Here is a 17,682-nt window from a genome sequence, read left to right as displayed (position 1 = left end):
CCCTGCGCCCAAACAATGGTTTACACCCACATATGGGGTATCAGTGTACTCAGGACAAACTGCACAACAATTTTTGGGGTCCAATTTCTTCTCTTACCCTTGGGAAAATAAAAAATTGGGGGTGAAAAGATCATTTTTGTGAAAAAATATGATTTTTTATTTTTACGGCTCTGCATTATAAACTTCTGTAAAGCACTTGTTGGGTCAAAGTGCTCACCACACATCTAGATAAGTTCCTTAGGGGGTCTACTTTCCAAAATGGTGTCACTTGTTAGGGGTTTCAATGTTTAGGCACATCAAGGGCTCTCTAAATGCAACATGGCGTCCCATCTCAATTCCAGTCAATTTTGCATTGAAAAGTCAAATGGCGCTCCTTCCCTTCCGAGCTCTGCCCTGCGCCCAAACAATGGTTTACACCCACATATGGGGTATCAGCGTACTCAGGACAAATTGCACAACAATTTTTGGGGTCCAATTTCTTCTCTCACCCTTGGGAAAATAAAAAATTGGGGGTGAAAAGATAATTTTTGTGAAAAAATATGATTTTTTATTTTTACGGCTCTGCATTATAAACTTCTGTAAAGCACTTGTTGGGTCAAAGTGCTCACCACACATCTAGATAAGTTCCTTAGGGGGTCTACTTTCCAAAATGGTGTCACTTGTTAGGGGTTTCAATGTTTAGGCACATCAGGGGCTCTCCAAATGCAACATGGCGTCCCATCTCAATTCCAGTCAATTTTGCATTGAAAAGTCAAATGGCGCTCCTTTGCTTCCAAGCTCTGCCATGCGCCCAAACTGTGGTTTACCCCCACATATGGGGTATCAGCGTACTCAGGACAAATTGTACAACAACTTTTGGGGTCTATTTTCTCCTGTTACCCTTGGTAAAATAAAACAAATTGGAGCTGAAATAAATTTTGTGTGAAAAAAAGTTAAATGTTCATTTTTTTTTAAACATTCCAAAAATTCCTGTGAAACACCTGAAGGGTTAATAAACTTCTTGAAAGTGGTTTTGAGTACCTTGAGGGGTGCAGTTTTTAGAATGGTGTCACACTTGGGTATTTTCTATCATATAGACCCGTCAAAATGACTTCAAATGAGATGTGGTCCCTAAAAAAAAATGGTGTTGTAAAAATGAGAAATTGCTGGTCAACTTTTAACCCTTATAACTCCGTCACAAAAAAAAATTTTGGTTCCAAAATTGTGCTGATGTAAAGTAGACATGTGGGAAATGTTATTTATTAAGCATTTTGTGTGACATATGTCTGTGATTTAAGGGCATAAAAATTCAAAGTTGGAAAATTGCGAAATTTTCAAAATTTTCGCCAAATATTCGTTTTTTTCACAAATAAACGCAAGTTATATCGAAGAAATTTTACCACTAACATGAAGTACAATATGTCACAAGAAAACAATGTCAGAATCGCCAAGATCCGTTGAAGCGTTCCAGAGTTATAACCTCATAAAGGGACAGTGGTCAGAATTGTAAAAATTGGCCCGGTCATTAACGTGCAAACCACCCTCGGGGCTTAAGGGGTTAAATAAGATCACTGTCAAATTTCAGTATCCTTTGCCGCTGTTGTCAGACTTGTTTGCCCGGATTAAAGGTGCCAAGTGGTTCACCAAGATAGACCTTCGTGGTGCGTACAACCTTGTGCGCATTAAGCAAGGAGATGAATGGAAAACCGCATTCAATACGCCCGAAGGTCATTTTGAGTACTTGGTGATGCCATTTGGGCTCTCTAATGCACCTTCAGTTTTTCAGTCCTTTATGCATGACATCTTCCGGAAGTATCTGGATAAATTTTTGATCGTTTATCTGGATGATATTCTGGTTTTTTCTGATGATTGGGACTCGCATGTGGAGCAGGTCAGGATGGTTTTCAAGATTTTGCGTGAAAATTCTTTGTTTGTTAAAGGCTCAAAGTGTCTCTTTGGTGTACAGAAGGTTCCCTTTTTAGGGTTCATTTTTTCCCCTTCTGCTGTGGAGATGGACCCAGTCAAGGTCCGAGCTATTCATGATTGGACTCAACCCTCGTCAGTTAAGAGTCTTCAGAAGTTCTTGGGTTTTGCTAACTTCTACCGTCCTTTTAACGCTAATTTTTCTAGCGTTGTTAAACCGTTGACGGATATGACCAAGAAAGGCTCTGATGTGGCTAACTGGGCTCCTGCTGCCGTGGAGGCTTTCCAGGAGTTGAAACGCCGGTTTACTTCGGCGCCTGTTTTGTGCCAGCCTGACATCTCACTTCCCTTTCAGGTTGAGGTGGATGCTTCGGAGATTGGGGCAGGGGCCGTTTTGTCGCAGAGAGGCCCTGGTTGCTCTACTATGAGACCTTGTGCCTTTTTCTCTAGGAAGTTTTCGCCGGCAGAGCGAAATTATGATGTGGGCAATCGGGAGTTGTTGGCCATGAAGTGGGCATTTGAGGAGTGGTATCATTGGCTCGAGGGTGCTAAGCATCGTGTGGTGGTATTGACTGATCACAAAAATCTGATGTATCTCGAGTCTGCTAAACGCCTGAATCCTAGACAGGCCCGCTGGTCATTGTTTTTCTCCCGTTTTGACTTTGTGGTCTCGTATTTACCAGGTTCTAAGAATGTGAAGGCCGATGCTCTGTCTAGGAGCTTTGTGCCTGATGCTCCTGGAGTCGCTGAACCTGTGGGTATTCTTAAGGAAGGAGTTATCTTGTCAGCTATTTCTCCAGATCTGCGACGTGTGTTGCAGAGATTTCAGGCTGGTAGGCCTGACTCTTGTCCACCTGACAGATTGTTTGTGCCTGCTAAATGGACCAACAGAGTCATTTCCGAGGTTCATTCCTCAGTGTTGGCAGGGCACCCGGGAATTTTTGGCACCAGAGATCTGGTGGCCAGGTCCTTTTGGTGGCCTTCCTTGTCAAGGGATGTGCGGTCATTTGTGCAGTCCTGTGGTACTTGTGCTCGAGCTAAGCCTTGCTGTTCACGTGCCAGCGGGTTGCTCTTGCCCTTGCCTGTCCCGAAGAGACCTTGGACACACATCTCTATGGATTTCATTTCGGATCTTCCGGTGTCTCAGGGCATGTCTGTCATCTGGGTAATATGTGATCGTTTCTCCAAGATGGTCCATCTGGTTCCTTTGCCTAAGCTGCCTTCCTCTTCTGATCTGGTTCCTGTGTTCTTCCAGAACGTGGTTCGTTTGCACGGCATTCCTGAGAATATTGTGTCGGACAGAGGATCCCAGTTTGTTTCCAGGTTCTGGCGATCCTTTTGTGGTAGGATGGGCATTGAATTGTCGTTTTCGTCCGCTTTTCATCCACAGACTAACGGACAAACGGAACGAACTAATCAGACTCTGGAGGCGTATTTGAGGTGTTTTGTCTCTTCTGATCAGGATGATTGGGTGACCTTCTTGCCGTTGGCTGAATTTGCCCTTAATAATCGGGCTAGTTCTGCCACCTTGGTTTCGCCATTTTTCTGCAACTCCGGTTTCCATCCTCGTTTTTCCTCGGGACATGTGGAGCCTTCTGACTGTCCTGGAGTGGATTCTGTGGTGGATAGGTTGCAGCGGATCTGGAATCATGTGGTGGACAACTTGAAGTTGTCACAGGAGAAGGCTCAGCGTTTTGCCAACCGCCGCCGCGGTGTGGGTCCCCGACTTCGTGTTGGGGATTTGGTATGGCTGTCTTCTCGATTTGTTCCTATGAAGGTCTCCTCTCCCAAATTTAAGCCTCGATTCATTGGTCCTTACAAGATATTGGAGATCCTTAATCCTGTATCCTTTCGCCTGGATCTTCCGGTGTCATTTGCCATTCACAACGTATTTCATAGGTCCTTGTTGCGGCGGTACGTTGTGCCTGTGGTTCCTTCTGCTGAGCCTCCTGCTCCGGTGTTGGTTGAGGGCGAGTTGGAGTACGTGGTGGAGAAGATCTTAGATTCTCGTCTCTCCAGGCGGAGGCTTCAGTACCTGGTCAAGTGGAAGGGCTATGGTCAGGAGGATAATTCCTGGGTGGTCGCCTCTGATGTGCATGCGGCCGAATTAGTTCGTGCCTTTCACGCCGCTCATCCTGATCGCCCTGGTGGTCTTGGTGAGGGTTCGGTGACCCCTCACTAAGGGGGGGGTACTGTTGTGAATTTACCTTTTGGCTCCCTCTAGTGGCTACTAGTGATTTGACTCTGGGTATGTCATTCATCCCTTGTATGCTCACCTGGGTCGTTAGGTCAGGGGTGTTGCTATATAAGCTCCCTGGACCTTCAGTTCAATGCCTGGCAACGTTGATATCAGAGCTAATCTGTAGTGCTCTTGTCTTCTGATCCTGGTTCCTGTTTGATTAAGCTAAGTCTGCTTTCTTGCTTTTTGCTATTTGTTTTTGTTTGCATTTTTGTCCAGCTTGTATATAATCTGTATCCTGACCTTGCTGGAAGCTCTAGGGTGGCTGGTGTTCTCCCCCCGGGCCGTTAGACGGTTCGGGGGTTCTTGAATCTCCAGCGTGGATTTTTGATAGGGTTTTTGTTGACCATATAAGTTATCTTACTACATTCTGCTATTAGTAAGTGGGCCTCTCTTTGCTAAACCTAGTTCATCTCTGTGTTTGTCATTTCCTCTTACCTCACCGTTATTATTTGTGGGGGGCTTGTATCCTACTTTTGGGGTCCTTTCTCTGGAGGCAAGAGAGGTCTTTGTTTTCCTCTTCTAGGGGTAGTTAGCTCTCCGGCTGGCGCGAGACATCTAGCGACCAACGTAGGCATGTTCCCCGGCTACTTCTAGTGTTGGCGTTAGGAGTAGATATATGGTTAACCCAGTTACCACTGCTCTATGAGCTGGATTTTTGTACTTCGCAGACTGGCTGATATCTCTGAGACCCTCGCCATTGGGGTCATAACAGTTCTCCCACTTTTAAATATGAATTCACTGCAGCAAATCACGCAAAATGGATGCATTTTTTAATAACATCATTTAGAAATAATGCTCCTGTGACTGTAGTGTTGTTACTTGTTATGACGCTCCCCTGGTTTTTTTTTTTTTTATTTCCTTTTAGGACGTCCATAATGTGTCCAGTGCCGGTGGTTGCACAGGTCAAGCACATCAGAGCCCTACAACCCATATCCTCTCGTACCATGGTCACTCCTTCCATTGTGCATGACAGCCAGCTGGAAGAAACGACTTCTTCTTAACAGCAAATTATACGTTAGTTTAACATTTTAGTTAGGAATTACATTTTTTTTAATAAAAGCAGTCCCTAGCCAACAACCCATTACTTGCCCTTACTATTCGATTAGGCGGGCTGCCCGGCACAGAGGTACAGGCCCCTAGTATACAAGGTCACCATTGATGGGCCTGGCTGTACACTGTAAAAACTATAAAACGTACAGAAAAATATAACATAAATATGAGGTATTGGTTCATATTTTAGTCAAAATACGCAAGCTCACAACCCCAATCAAGGGTCCTCACTTTCTTGTGAGTACCTACACTACGTTAAAATAATATTATATTATTAATAATAATATAATTATAATATATAATTATTCTGAAAAATATACATACCCATGTGTTGAAATTGAGTGTATAAATACACTATATGTTCACTGGAGAGCGTCCAAAAACCTGCCTAGTAGTGAAAGCAGCCATCACCTTGTCCTTGAACAGTCAGTAAATTGCGGGATTGTCCTGACGATTGGAGGCAGCAGAGTGCTGCTTGTGACAACGTGTATGAACACTTTTATCAGAAAAGGGTCCCGTGTCCCCCTTTGGAATAGAACTATCTTAGTCTTATTGAGATTTACGGTAATTGGATGGACGCCCGTATTTCTGGCCAAAACACCATTCATATAGGGAATACAACACCTTTTTTCATGGTGGAAAGGAATAGTAAAGTGCTTATATTTCCTGAGGACTTTTTTTTTATTTTACATGGAAATTTTTTGCATGGATTTTTTTTGTTTTTATTCATGTTTTGCTTAATAAAAGTAAGGCAGTTCAAATATTGTACGTTACTGAAATAAACGTTTTATCTTGTCCCTTGTCCAATCTTAACCAGCTCAATTTATAGAGTTTTCCTAGTTTTCTGACCCAGAAAAAATGGATGACAGCATATAAAAGTAATCCAGTACTAAATAAGTAAAGCAATATTACAAGGCGTTATATGTAGATGTATGCCTCGATGGCAAAAATAAAAAATGCTTTACGAAATACTTAATTTATCAAATATTAAGTTGGACGTTTATTCTATATAGAATATACATAATTCTATATACTAAGTGATGTCATATTTGAAGGACAGTATAAAATATTTAAACACACAGTAAACCTAAATTTAGCAAATATTTCGCTATTGTATGTATGACCATATTAGATATGAATGAATTCATGACCAGTGGTTAATGGTTATATTAGAAAGAATGAAAATTTCTATGAGAGGATAGCTTTCACAGAAAAGATGACATACCAAGATAAGAAAATGCAAACTTAAAAAAATAATAATAATAAAATAGCAAGCATAACAACAAAGTGATGAGATTGTACTGCACCTTCTTCCTGCTTTTGGCTAATTTCTGGGCCATCTGCTTAGCATGAAATAAACAGAGACAGGAATACGGTTAGAGGACAGGTTACAGATACTAGCTCTAATCAGGGGAATAAATTGGGCAGCTACTGACAATGTAAGACAGAATTCAAGAAGCCACCATTATCAGCTATGGTGCATTTGGTGGAATGAGAAATATGGTTTAGCTCTGTTTTTCAACGTACTTCACACTTGTGTCTTTGGGTTTTTAGTTATTTGGTATATAGTAAATGGGTTCTCCAGGAATAGAAAAAAACTAAATGACATGCAATTATTAATAAATTCTTAAATACTTTAAATTAGCAAATCACAACTGTTTTGTCTAGGGAAATAATCACTAAATAATTATAATGGGACACAGTCTTGTTACACTGACAGAAACTTGTCCTAGAATTTTAGGACCGGTGCTTATGCGCATGTGTAGTAGGAAGCGTCTCTGCTGTGACATGTTTAGGGATTAAGAAAGACAGGGTGGGCAGCAGTGTGAGCAGCCTCTTCTTACCTCAGCATGCCTGATATCTCCAATAATAGATCATATAGACATGCTGGGCAGCAGTGTGAGCAGCCTCTTCTTACCTCAGCATGCCTGATATCTCCAATATTAGATCATATAGACAGGGTGGGAAGCAGTGTGAGCAGCCTCTTCTTACCTCAGCATGCCTGATATCTCCAATAATAGATCATATAGACATGGTGGGCAGCAGTGTGAGCAGCCTCTTCTTACCTCAGCATGTCTGATATCTCCAATATTAGATCATATAGACAGGGTGGGCAGCAGTGTGAGCAGCCTTTTCTTACCTCAGCATGTCTGATATCTCCAATATTAGATCATATAGACATGGTGGTTAGCAGTGTGAGCAGCCTCTTCTTACCTCAGCATGCCTGATATCTCCAAGATTAGATCATATAGACATGGTGGGCAGCAGTGTGAGCAGCCTCTTCTTACCTCAGCATGCCTGATATCTCCAATATTAGATCATATAGACATGGGGGGCAGCAGTGTGAGCAGCCTCTTCTTACCTCAGAATGCCTGATATCTCCAATATTAGATCATATAGACAGGGTGGGCAGCAGTGTGAGCAGCCTCTTCTTACCTCAGCATGCCTGATATCTCCAATATTAGATCATATAGACAGGGTGGGCAGCAGTGTGAGCAGCCTATTCTTACCTCAGCATGTCTGATATCTCCAATATTAGATCATATAGACATGGTGGTTAGCAGTGTGAGCAGCCTCTTCTTACCTCAGCATGCCTGATATCTCCAATATTAGATCATATAGACATGGTGAGCAGCAGTGTGAGCAGCCTCTTCTTACCTCAGAATGCCTGATATCTCCAATATTAGATCATATAGACAGGGTGGGCAGCAGTGTGAGCAGCCTCTTCTTACCTCAGCATGCCTGATATCTCCAATATTAGATCATATAGACAGGGTGGGCAGCAGTGTGAGCAGCCTCTTCTTACCTCAGCATGTCTGATATCTCCAATATTAGATCATATAGACATGGTGGGTAGCAGTGTGAGCAGCCTCTTCTTACTTCAGCATGCCTGATATCTCCAATATTAGATCATATAGACAGGGTGGGCAGAAGTGTGAGCAGCCTCTTCTTACCTCAGCATGCCTGATATCTCCAATATTAGATCATATAGACAGGGTGGGCAGCAGTGTGAGCAGCCTCTTCTTACCTCAGCATGCCTGATATCTCCAATATTAGATCATATAGACAAGGTGGGCAGCAGTGTGAGCAGCCTCTTCTTACCTCAGCATGCCTGATATCTCCAATATTAGATCATATAGACATGGTGGGCAGCATGTTGAGCAGCCTCTTCTTACCTCAGCATGTCTGATATCTCAATATTAGATCATATAGACATGGTGGGTAGCAGTGTGAGCAGCCTATTCTTACCTCAGCATGCCTGATATCTCCAATAATAGATCATATAGACATGGTGGGCAGCAGTGTGAGCAGCCTCTTGTTACTTCAGCATGCCTGATATCTCCAATATTAGATCATATAGACATGATGGACAACAGTATGAGCAGCCTCTTCTTAACTCAGCACCCCTGCTATCTCCAGTATTAGTTCAGAAAGACTGTGGACAGCAGTGTGAGCAGCCTCTTCTTACCTCAGCATCTTTGATATCCCCAGCATTAGATCAGAGAGACAGGGTGGACCGTAGTGTGATCAGACTCTATTGCCTCAGCACCCCTGATATCTCCAGTTTAACATCAAAGGAAACTTCCACCGCACATGCTCACAGGCACCCATCCTAACATTCTAAAACAGGTTTCTGTCAGCGTAATAGAAGAACAGCCATTTTAATTCTATAGTGATTACTTCAAAAGATAAATCAATTGTGACTTGCCAATTAAAAGTATTTAGCAAATGTATTTGTAATGACATCTCCATAAGCATAAGTAATTTAATTTTTCAATTTGTGGAGAACCTCTTTAAGTTTATTTAATACAATAAATGATTTCAAGAGTAAGTAAACCTTTGATACTATTTTATATATATACACGTGTGCTCCTTCAATCGCAAACAAACAGGTGAAGTACAGGTCCTAAGGCCACCCCTGATCTCTCAAAATGAACAGAAATGTGCACACCTCAAGAGATAGGAGCTGTGTGGTCCTGCCCAAGCACACACAGAACAGAATAATGATACAATAGAAATCACAGATTATCTTTTTCTTCCATACTCCTTTGGGTCAGTGTGAATGAGGCAAGAATAGTGCTCTCCTGTGTCCTGAGCTGTGCAAATCTCAAAGGGTTTTGTAAGAGACCCAAGAACCACTGTTCTACTTGCAGTTAATAGGGCACAAAAATATAAAAATGGTATCAAAGGTTTACTTGCACTTTAAAATTTATCAGAATCCACAGAAAAAAATAAACTGGCCAGTATGAAACATGAACTTAACGGTAATGGAAATAACTCATAATAAAATATGGATGTAGCATTGTAAAAATGATGAAAATGCAGGGAATGTATCAATTTACCCCTAGTCTATCATCGTATCAGAGCGTGACAACAGTAGTAGCAATGCAGTTGTCTTCATAGGGTTGTGTCATCACAGGCATTGGTAGATATTTATTACCTGAATAGTGGCGGTCTGTCCGATGCGACAGACAGAAAGAGTTAAAAGGGTTTTCCAGTTTTATAGTTTTTTCAAACCAACGACTTTCTGTATGTAAAAAAAAAGTCAGCCATACTATACAGTATCAATCCAGCATCCATTGCTGCCCCCCATCATTGTTGATGATGCCTAAACAGTGATGTTATGGCTACATCACGTGACTGATGCAGCCAATCACTGTGCAAGAATAAAGCAATATTGTGCCGTCTATCTTGGCATCACTATTGATTGGCTGCAGCGGTTACGTGCTGTGCTCATGATTTCATCATTTATCAACAAAGAGTGTGGGTAGCAGTGGAAATTCAGAGCGGCATGTGGTAACTATGGCTAAGTTTGTTATTTTTACATGCCTCCTAAAGCAAGCCTTTGGAATAAAAATACAAACTGGAAAACCTTTTAAAAGGGTTTCTCCAGGAATATAAAAAATGAGTAAAATAAACGTAACTATAATAAATTCCTACATAGAAAATACATTTAATTAGCAAATCACTATGTTTTGTCTTGGTCGCTAATCACTTTAGGCTTAAAATGGCCATCGCCTTGATACACTGACAGAAACCTGTCCTACAATGTTAGGACAGGTTCCTAGGACCATGTGCAGTAGGAATTTTGTCCCCCCATGTGTAGGAAGATGTGCTGCTAGTGCACATTTTGATGTAATACTTGAGATACTAGGACTGCTGAGGTAGGAATAGGCCACTCTCACTGCTGCCAAACCTGTTATCTGATCTAATATTGGAGATATATGGGTACGGAAGTAAGAAGAGGATGGTCACTTGCTGTCCACCCTGTCTTTCTGGTCTAATACTGGAGATACCAGGGGTGCTGAGGTAAGAAGAGGCTGCTCACACTGCTGTCCACCCTGTCTGTCTGATCTAATATTGGAGATACAAGGGGTGCTGAAGTAAGAAGAGGATGCTCACTTGCTGTCCACCCTGTCTTTCTGGTCTAATACTGGAGATACCAGGGGTGCTGAGGTAAGAAGAGGCTGCTCACACGGCTGTCCACCCTGTCTGTCTGATCTAATATTGGAGATACAAGGGGCGCTGAAGTAAGAAGAGGATGCTCACTTGCTGTCCACCCTGTCTTTCTGGTCTAATACTGGAGATACCAGGGGTGCTGAGGTAAGAAGAGGCTGCTCACACTGCTGTCCACCCTGTCTGTCTGATCTAATATTGCAGATACAAGGGGTGCTGAAGTAAGAAGAGGATGCTCACTTGCTGTCCACCCTGTCTTTCTGGTCTAATACTGGAGATACCACGGGTGCTGAGGTAAGAAGAGGCTGCTCACACTGCTGTCCACCCTGTCTGTCTGATCTAATATTGGAGATACAAGGGGTGCTGAAGTAAGAAGAGGATGCTCACTTGCTGTCCACCCTGTCTTTCTGGTCTAATACTGGAGATACCAGGGGTGCTGAGGTAAGAAGAGGCTGCTCACACTGCTGTCCACCCTGTCTGTCTGATCTAATATTGGAGATACAAGGGGTGCTGGAGTAAGAAGAGGATGCTCACTTGCTGTCCACCCTATCTTTCTGGATTAATACTGGATATAAAAGGAGTACTGAGGTAAGAAGTGACTGCTCATACTACTGCCCATCATGTGTTCCTAATTCAATACTGGACATAGCAGGGGTGCTGAGGTAAGAAGTGGCTGCTCATACTTTACCCACCCTGTCTTTCTGGCCAATTACTGGAGATACTAGGTGTGCTGTAGTAAGAAGAGACTGCTCACACTGCTGTCCACCGTGTCTTTCTGAATAACACTACATGGCATAGGTATCTCCAGGTTAATGCAATGAAGCTTCCTACTACACATGCTCACAAGCACCTGTCCTATTACCACTCTAGCACAAGTTTCTGTTAGTGTAACAAGAGGCATTCATTTTTAATTCTATAGTGATTACTTCCCTGGATTGCGATTTGCTAATTAAGAATATTTCAGAATTTATTTATAATGACATTAATTTTGCTCTATTCACGGAGAACCCCTTTAATTAAGCACAATGTTAATACACTTAACCTTTCCGAAATCATATCAATAGTCTAATAGTTTATAGTACCAATCTGCTTTTCTCAAGCTCACTTTCTGAGCCATGTCTAAAAGTAACCAGATAAAATTATTTGTTTTGTTCATGAAGCTGCATAATAAGAGCTTTAATCTAAGATCTTTACTCTCATAAGGCAGACAGGGAAGCGCTCCTACTGCAGACAGTATCCTTACAGAAAAAGCGAGGTTTTTAGCTTATTGCCTGAACAAAAGGAGGGAAAATTGTTGATCTCCTGGGAGACATAGAAAAATTCTGTACATATTTCTTACAGTTTTTGCATTGTAATATCAGATAGTATCTGATCAATTGACAGGACGACAATAAGGAAGGGACTGGTGAATTTTTGTTGTTGCGTACATTCTAAATTCAGGGTTCCTATAAACATTTCTTGATTGATTCATATTATTTTTATGTCTGACTGCGGTAAGCCGAATGATAGAATTTAGTTACCTATAACCAGGCGATAACAGAATAATCTCTAAACACAGCAGGTGACAAAGTTTAACCCCTTACCTTAATCCGACTAACTGCTTCTTGTGCTTGCATCATGCGCACATTCTTAGAAGGGGTTTTATCAGACAGTAGCTGAGTGGAACCAAGGTAATTGGCAGCAAATATTATGCCATCGATTAAATCTTCTGGATCGCAGGGTCCAGGGACTGGGAGAAAATATATATTTTTAAGTTCTAGCATACAACATATCAATACATTCTCAGCAAATTCATATGAGCCAGGAAAAATATTTATTTAACCAAGATTAAGTTACACTGGTATAATAACCTGCATGTGACCAAAACTGTATGCTTTTGTTAAGTTACTAAAATATGCTGTGAAGGGTTGATATAAGAGTAACTAAACCTTTTGTATTTCATTGAACACTTTTTACAAAGTTATTAATCTTGATAATATACTGCATTATCTTATATTGCTTCCTTCTCTCTCTTACATTATGCTGAAAGTGCTCTTTTAACTTCCTAGTTCATGCTCTCTTATAAGCTGCTTTGAACTGCTGCTCTAGCTAGCATCCCTATTCAAACACTATTTACGAACAGTCTTTCTTTCTGATTATGGGGAGTAAAGTAGATAAGCTCATGTGGGGATAGTGTTTGTAAGTATAATTTGACTATGGATTTTTTCTATAGCAGCAGTTTAACACAGATTCTAAAAGAGCATGAAATAGGCAGTCAAAGCAGTATTTTCAGTACAGTGCTGTTTTCCAAGCTACTGCACTAGCAAGAATCTGTAATCAAACACTATTTGCACTCTCCTCCCGTGAGCATCTCTGCTCCACCCTTATGCTTAAACAGGGAGTGAAAAAAGAAAAGAAGGTAATGGAATATATTGCAAAGATTTATAATTTTGTATGATCAATCATTAAATAAAAACGTGAAGTTATTTGTTAACTCTTTTTCATTAACTGATCGTATCAAATTTGTTTATTCAGTGTATTTCAATAACCACCAAGATTAATATACCATTCATATACAACATGATAGTATAAAAGAGAATCCATTGATAGGATGCATTCATACTAGGTGATAACTGGTCCCTTTAAATTGTGTCCAACATTATAACTGTATTCCATATAGTAGTAAGCTTATTCTTTGTTGGTTTGTGTTAGTTATATTTCTGGCTCTTCACTATATTTATTAGCTACATTAGAAATTGTCTATGAATGGATGAACTTGAAATAAGGATATAAGATTTGTGCATTTCACAAGGGACAGAAAATCTAAAAGACGTCTCAGACCTATTAATATTGTACCTTAAAGGGGTTGTTCACTGCTTTAAACACTTATTTATTTACTGATTTATTTATTATGGTCCAATATAGTGCATGTAACCCACTGGAGGAGAAAGTCGGAAGTGGTGGCAGTGAATGCTGTCAGCAGAACAGAAGAGTAGAACCAATTTGCTAGGTGAGTAAGTCACTTTTTTCCTATTGCACTTCTATAAGCCCATTGATAAGGTGTTTAAAAGTAGTGGACGGCCACTGTAAATTTTAACAGAGGACAAGGTGTAACGCTGAGTCACTTCTCACGGACAAGCAGTGAGTCAGGGTAGTCAAATAGTCCAAGGTCAAGAGCCAGGAGGTTACTTCATAAACAGAGGGAAGAGACAAAGGCGTAGTCAGGTAACGGTCTGACGTCGGTATACCTGGAGGATAACGGATCAGAGCAAAGAGGCTACAGCAAAATGGAAGGTTAGAACAAGGTGCAAGGTCAGGCATCAAAAAGATGCACAAGCAAAGCACAATGCACAGAGAAACAAACCACAAATAGCTGTATCTACGTCTGGTAGAGATCTCGGAATGACAGCCCAACTAAGCGGCTGGACCATCACCTGGGACAGGGAACACCTGAAGGCAGCCCTGGACCTACCAGTCTCGGAATGGCTGGCCGAGCTGTCAATCAAAACACTGACAGCTCAGTACACCCCTACACCAAATTGGACAGCTGAGCTGTCAGTAATTGCATCTAATACACAATGAGGGGTGGAATCATGATATAGGGGATGTGAAAACCTAGACAATTATTTCATATCTTCAGGACCCAGGCAGCTATATTTCTATTCTTTATCTGTGGTTGCCATACTGGCAGGATGGTAGTTGGTGGACCCTATTCTGGAGAGGTGAAAGAGTTGAGACCAGTATCTATCACACATCTATAGCATTTATTGTGGCTTTGACATAAATTTCTAAGTTGAGCAATGCTCTAACAACATTAGATTAATAAGTTCTATATACTGATTTTGGATTTGTTCAATTAATCAGATATTATGCCTCCGTGGCTAGAATAAGATAAAAGGAACACACAACAAATAACTAGTCAAATTCTTTTCAAACATAACCTAAGCCCAGGTATATTCGAATATTCTCAAGACAACACACCTTTAATACATTTTACTAAACTGGTAAACTGAGAGAAGAGCCATTCTGCAGCAGTCATCACTCAAGTAGGCCAGGAGTCTGCTCCTGCTATTAAAGTAAGAACCCTGCTGCAAAACTGTATTCCTCCAGCACGAAGGGATGGCAAGCCTGTGGTGATAAATATACCGCAAGCTAGATAGCTTACTCTGGAAGTATCAGTAATTATAGGACATGCTTCAGGGGAAAACAGAGCTCATACTTCCCGATCACCCTAATGATAGGATTCTGCCATATAGTGATAGATACATATATTGATTAACAGTCAACTATAAATTCCTTTCTAGCTAACGTGTCCAGATGAGATTGGTTTTATATGATTAATTTGTGATAAGGCAGAAGCTCCATAAAAAGACTGGGACAGTACAGAGAGTACTGTAATATACGCTACAGCCTGCAATAAGGATATGAGGGTATTTTTAGATGTAGCAGATATTCTGCAATTTTCGGACAGTAAAGTTAATGAGATTTTTATAATCTCATCCACGCACTGTTTTTATTTTTCAGGTTGAAAATGTACATGTTTTGCTGATTTTTCAATCATAATGTCAATTTTGTGGATTTTCCACATAGACATAAATAGGATGGGTTGAATCTACAGTCAAAGCACAACTCTGTGGAATTGGTTATGGGTCCACTGTGGCCATGCAGCTCAACTGAATCTGTAAATTAAGAATTAAAAAAAAAAAGTTAAAAAGAAAAAAAGGAGATACTTACCTCCACTGATGGTCCTAGCAGGGTTTCCGTGCTGGTCTTCTCACCTTCCATCCCCCTAAGGTGACATTCTGTCCCATGTGATATCTACAACCAGCTGGATCACAGACAGAGGTTGTAGTTGTGACTTGGGATGCAATGTCACCACAGGAGGCCAGCACGGACTGGAGGAATTACCAGCTGGGGTTAGTATCTTGCCCATCCAGTCTGCAGGACAATCTGCCAGAAGGTCCACACTTTTTTGTGCGGATGCTTGCAAAATCCATGTCAATTAAATTCTATGAAATCAGTGCCTACAATAAAGTTTGATAATTTCCTGACGCTCATATACAGTATATCTATAACATTATAAAATGCAAAACACAGAATAAACCAGAGTTGGTCACTGTTTTAGATGTAAGCCTAACCCGATGCAATACGATAAAAGTTTAGATGTGTGCTGCCAATGAGACCAGTGAGTAAAGCTGGCATTTCTCGTTATCTAGGGCAATCTATTCTCATTCTTACCTTCTACGTAGGTTGGGAATGAAGCCAGGCTCTTTCTGGACTGTAATGAAGACAAATAATGTTAGCTCCAAACACAAGTAAGACATATGTAGCAAGATAAAATAAACCGGCGCCATGCACGTGTCACACAAAGGCAGAAGATGCAATCCGACTGGGGCTTGTTAAGGAACATTAGGTTGGTCTCAGACTATTAGCAGTTATTAATGCATTTATTAGAATGGTTCAGTAAGTGGGGAGTCCAGGGTTGTATCTGCAGACTCCTGGCTGGGTAATGCTTGCAAACACTGCATGCTACCTCGTGAAGTTACTGTCTAGGTGCCTGTCAGGGGGGTGCAGGATCTCCAGGGGCTGAAACCGAAATTAGGGTAAAACATTTATATCATTTGTAACTTTATTCTTGTGGCAGTGAAGCCAGGAGGAAAACATCAGATTTGAATCAAAGACACAATTATACCAAAAAGAAAGTATATCAGTTACCATATAAATACGGATGATCATAAAATATTATGTAGTGTAATACTACACACTATACACAGGTAAGAGCCACACTAAAAGGGGTTCTGTATTCATCCTTCACTTTGTACTTAAATAACCCCACTTCTCCCCTGAATATTCTGCTTTTTGTTTTCTATAGATCCGCCATACGGTTCTAGAGATATGGACATGTTTAGTTAGTGGCAATGTTTCTGATCTTTAATAAGAGGGTGTGGCTCATATGGAATTATGCAGAGCAGCCTAAAGACACGCCCCTAGAGAAACTAGTTAGACACACCCCCTGGTAAAGACCGTAACAATAGTGATTAAAAAAGCTCTTATCTCTGGAACCGTATGGTGGATTTAATAGAATTTATAAATATATACTCAGGGGAGCAGCGGGAATAAAATAAAACCAAAAAACATTTTGATCTGGTAACAGGTCCTCTTTAAGGACTTGCCCATTTTGGGTTCTTATGATAAAGCAATTTTTCATTTTTGCTTTTTTTAATTGTCACATTCCAGCAGTATTATTTTTATTTTTTTGCTGACATATAGTGGGGCAAAAAAGTATTTAGTCAGTCAGCAATAGTGCAAGTTCCACCACTTAAAAAGATGAGAGGCGTCTGTAATTTACATCATAGGTAGACCTCAACTATGGGAGACAAACTGAGAAAAAAAAGTCCAGAAAATCACATTGTCTGTTTTTTTAACATTTAATTTGCATATTATGGTGGAAAATAAGTATTTGGTCAGAAACAAAATTTCATCTCAATACTTTGTAATATATCCTTTGTTGGCAATGACAGAGGTCAAACGTTTTCTGTAAGTCTTCACAAGGTTGCCACACACTGTTTTTGGTATGTTGGCCCATTCCTCTATGCAGATCTCCTCTAGATCAGTGATGTTTTTGGCTTTTCGCTTGGCAACACGGACTTTCAACTCCCTCCAAAGGTTTTCTATAGGGTTGAGATCTGGAGACTGGCTAGGCCACTCCAGGACCTTGAAATGCTTCTTACAAAGCCACTCCTTCGTTGCCCTGGCGGTGTGCTTTGGATCATTGTCATGTTGAAAGACCCAGCCACGTTTCATCTTCAATGCCCTTGCTGATGGAAGGAGGTTTGCACTCAAAATCTCACGATACATGGCCCCATTCATTCTTTCATGTACCCGGATCAGTCGTCCTGGCCCCTTTGCAGAGAAACAGCCCCAAAGCATGATGTTTCCACCACCATGCTTTACAGTAGGTATGGTGTTTGATGGATGCAACTCAGTATTCTTTTTCCTCCAAACACGACAAGTTGTGTTTCTACCAAACAGTTCCAGTTTGGTTTCATCAG

At 41.0% G+C, this 17,682-nt stretch overlaps 1 protein-coding gene across 2 annotated transcripts in view; it reads right to left on the bottom strand.

Moving 5' to 3' along the window:
- The window catches only part of APBA1 (amyloid beta precursor protein binding family A member 1), a 218,155-nt gene that overhangs the window by 63,758 nt on the left and 136,715 nt on the right, over positions 1-17,682 (bottom strand). The window contains exons 4-6 of one of the 2 annotated variants that reach the window (XM_077249072.1): positions 15,869-15,908; positions 12,235-12,380; positions 6,502-6,534 (exon numbers count right to left, since the gene is read on the bottom strand). In XM_077249072.1, coding sequence (XP_077105187.1) covers positions 6,502-6,534; positions 12,235-12,380; positions 15,869-15,908 — 219 coding nt within the window. The remainder of the gene's footprint in view (positions 1-6,501; positions 6,535-12,234; positions 12,381-15,868; positions 15,909-17,682) is intronic. The other variant, XM_077249073.1, reaches the window with a different exon arrangement.

Source organism: Ranitomeya variabilis, chromosome 1 (assembly GCF_051348905.1).
Source record: "Ranitomeya variabilis isolate aRanVar5 chromosome 1, aRanVar5.hap1, whole genome shotgun sequence".
NCBI lineage: Eukaryota > Metazoa > Chordata > Amphibia > Anura > Dendrobatidae > Ranitomeya > Ranitomeya variabilis.
Note: the sequence above shows the minus strand (reverse complement) of the source record. Positions and strands in the feature narration are given on the sequence as shown.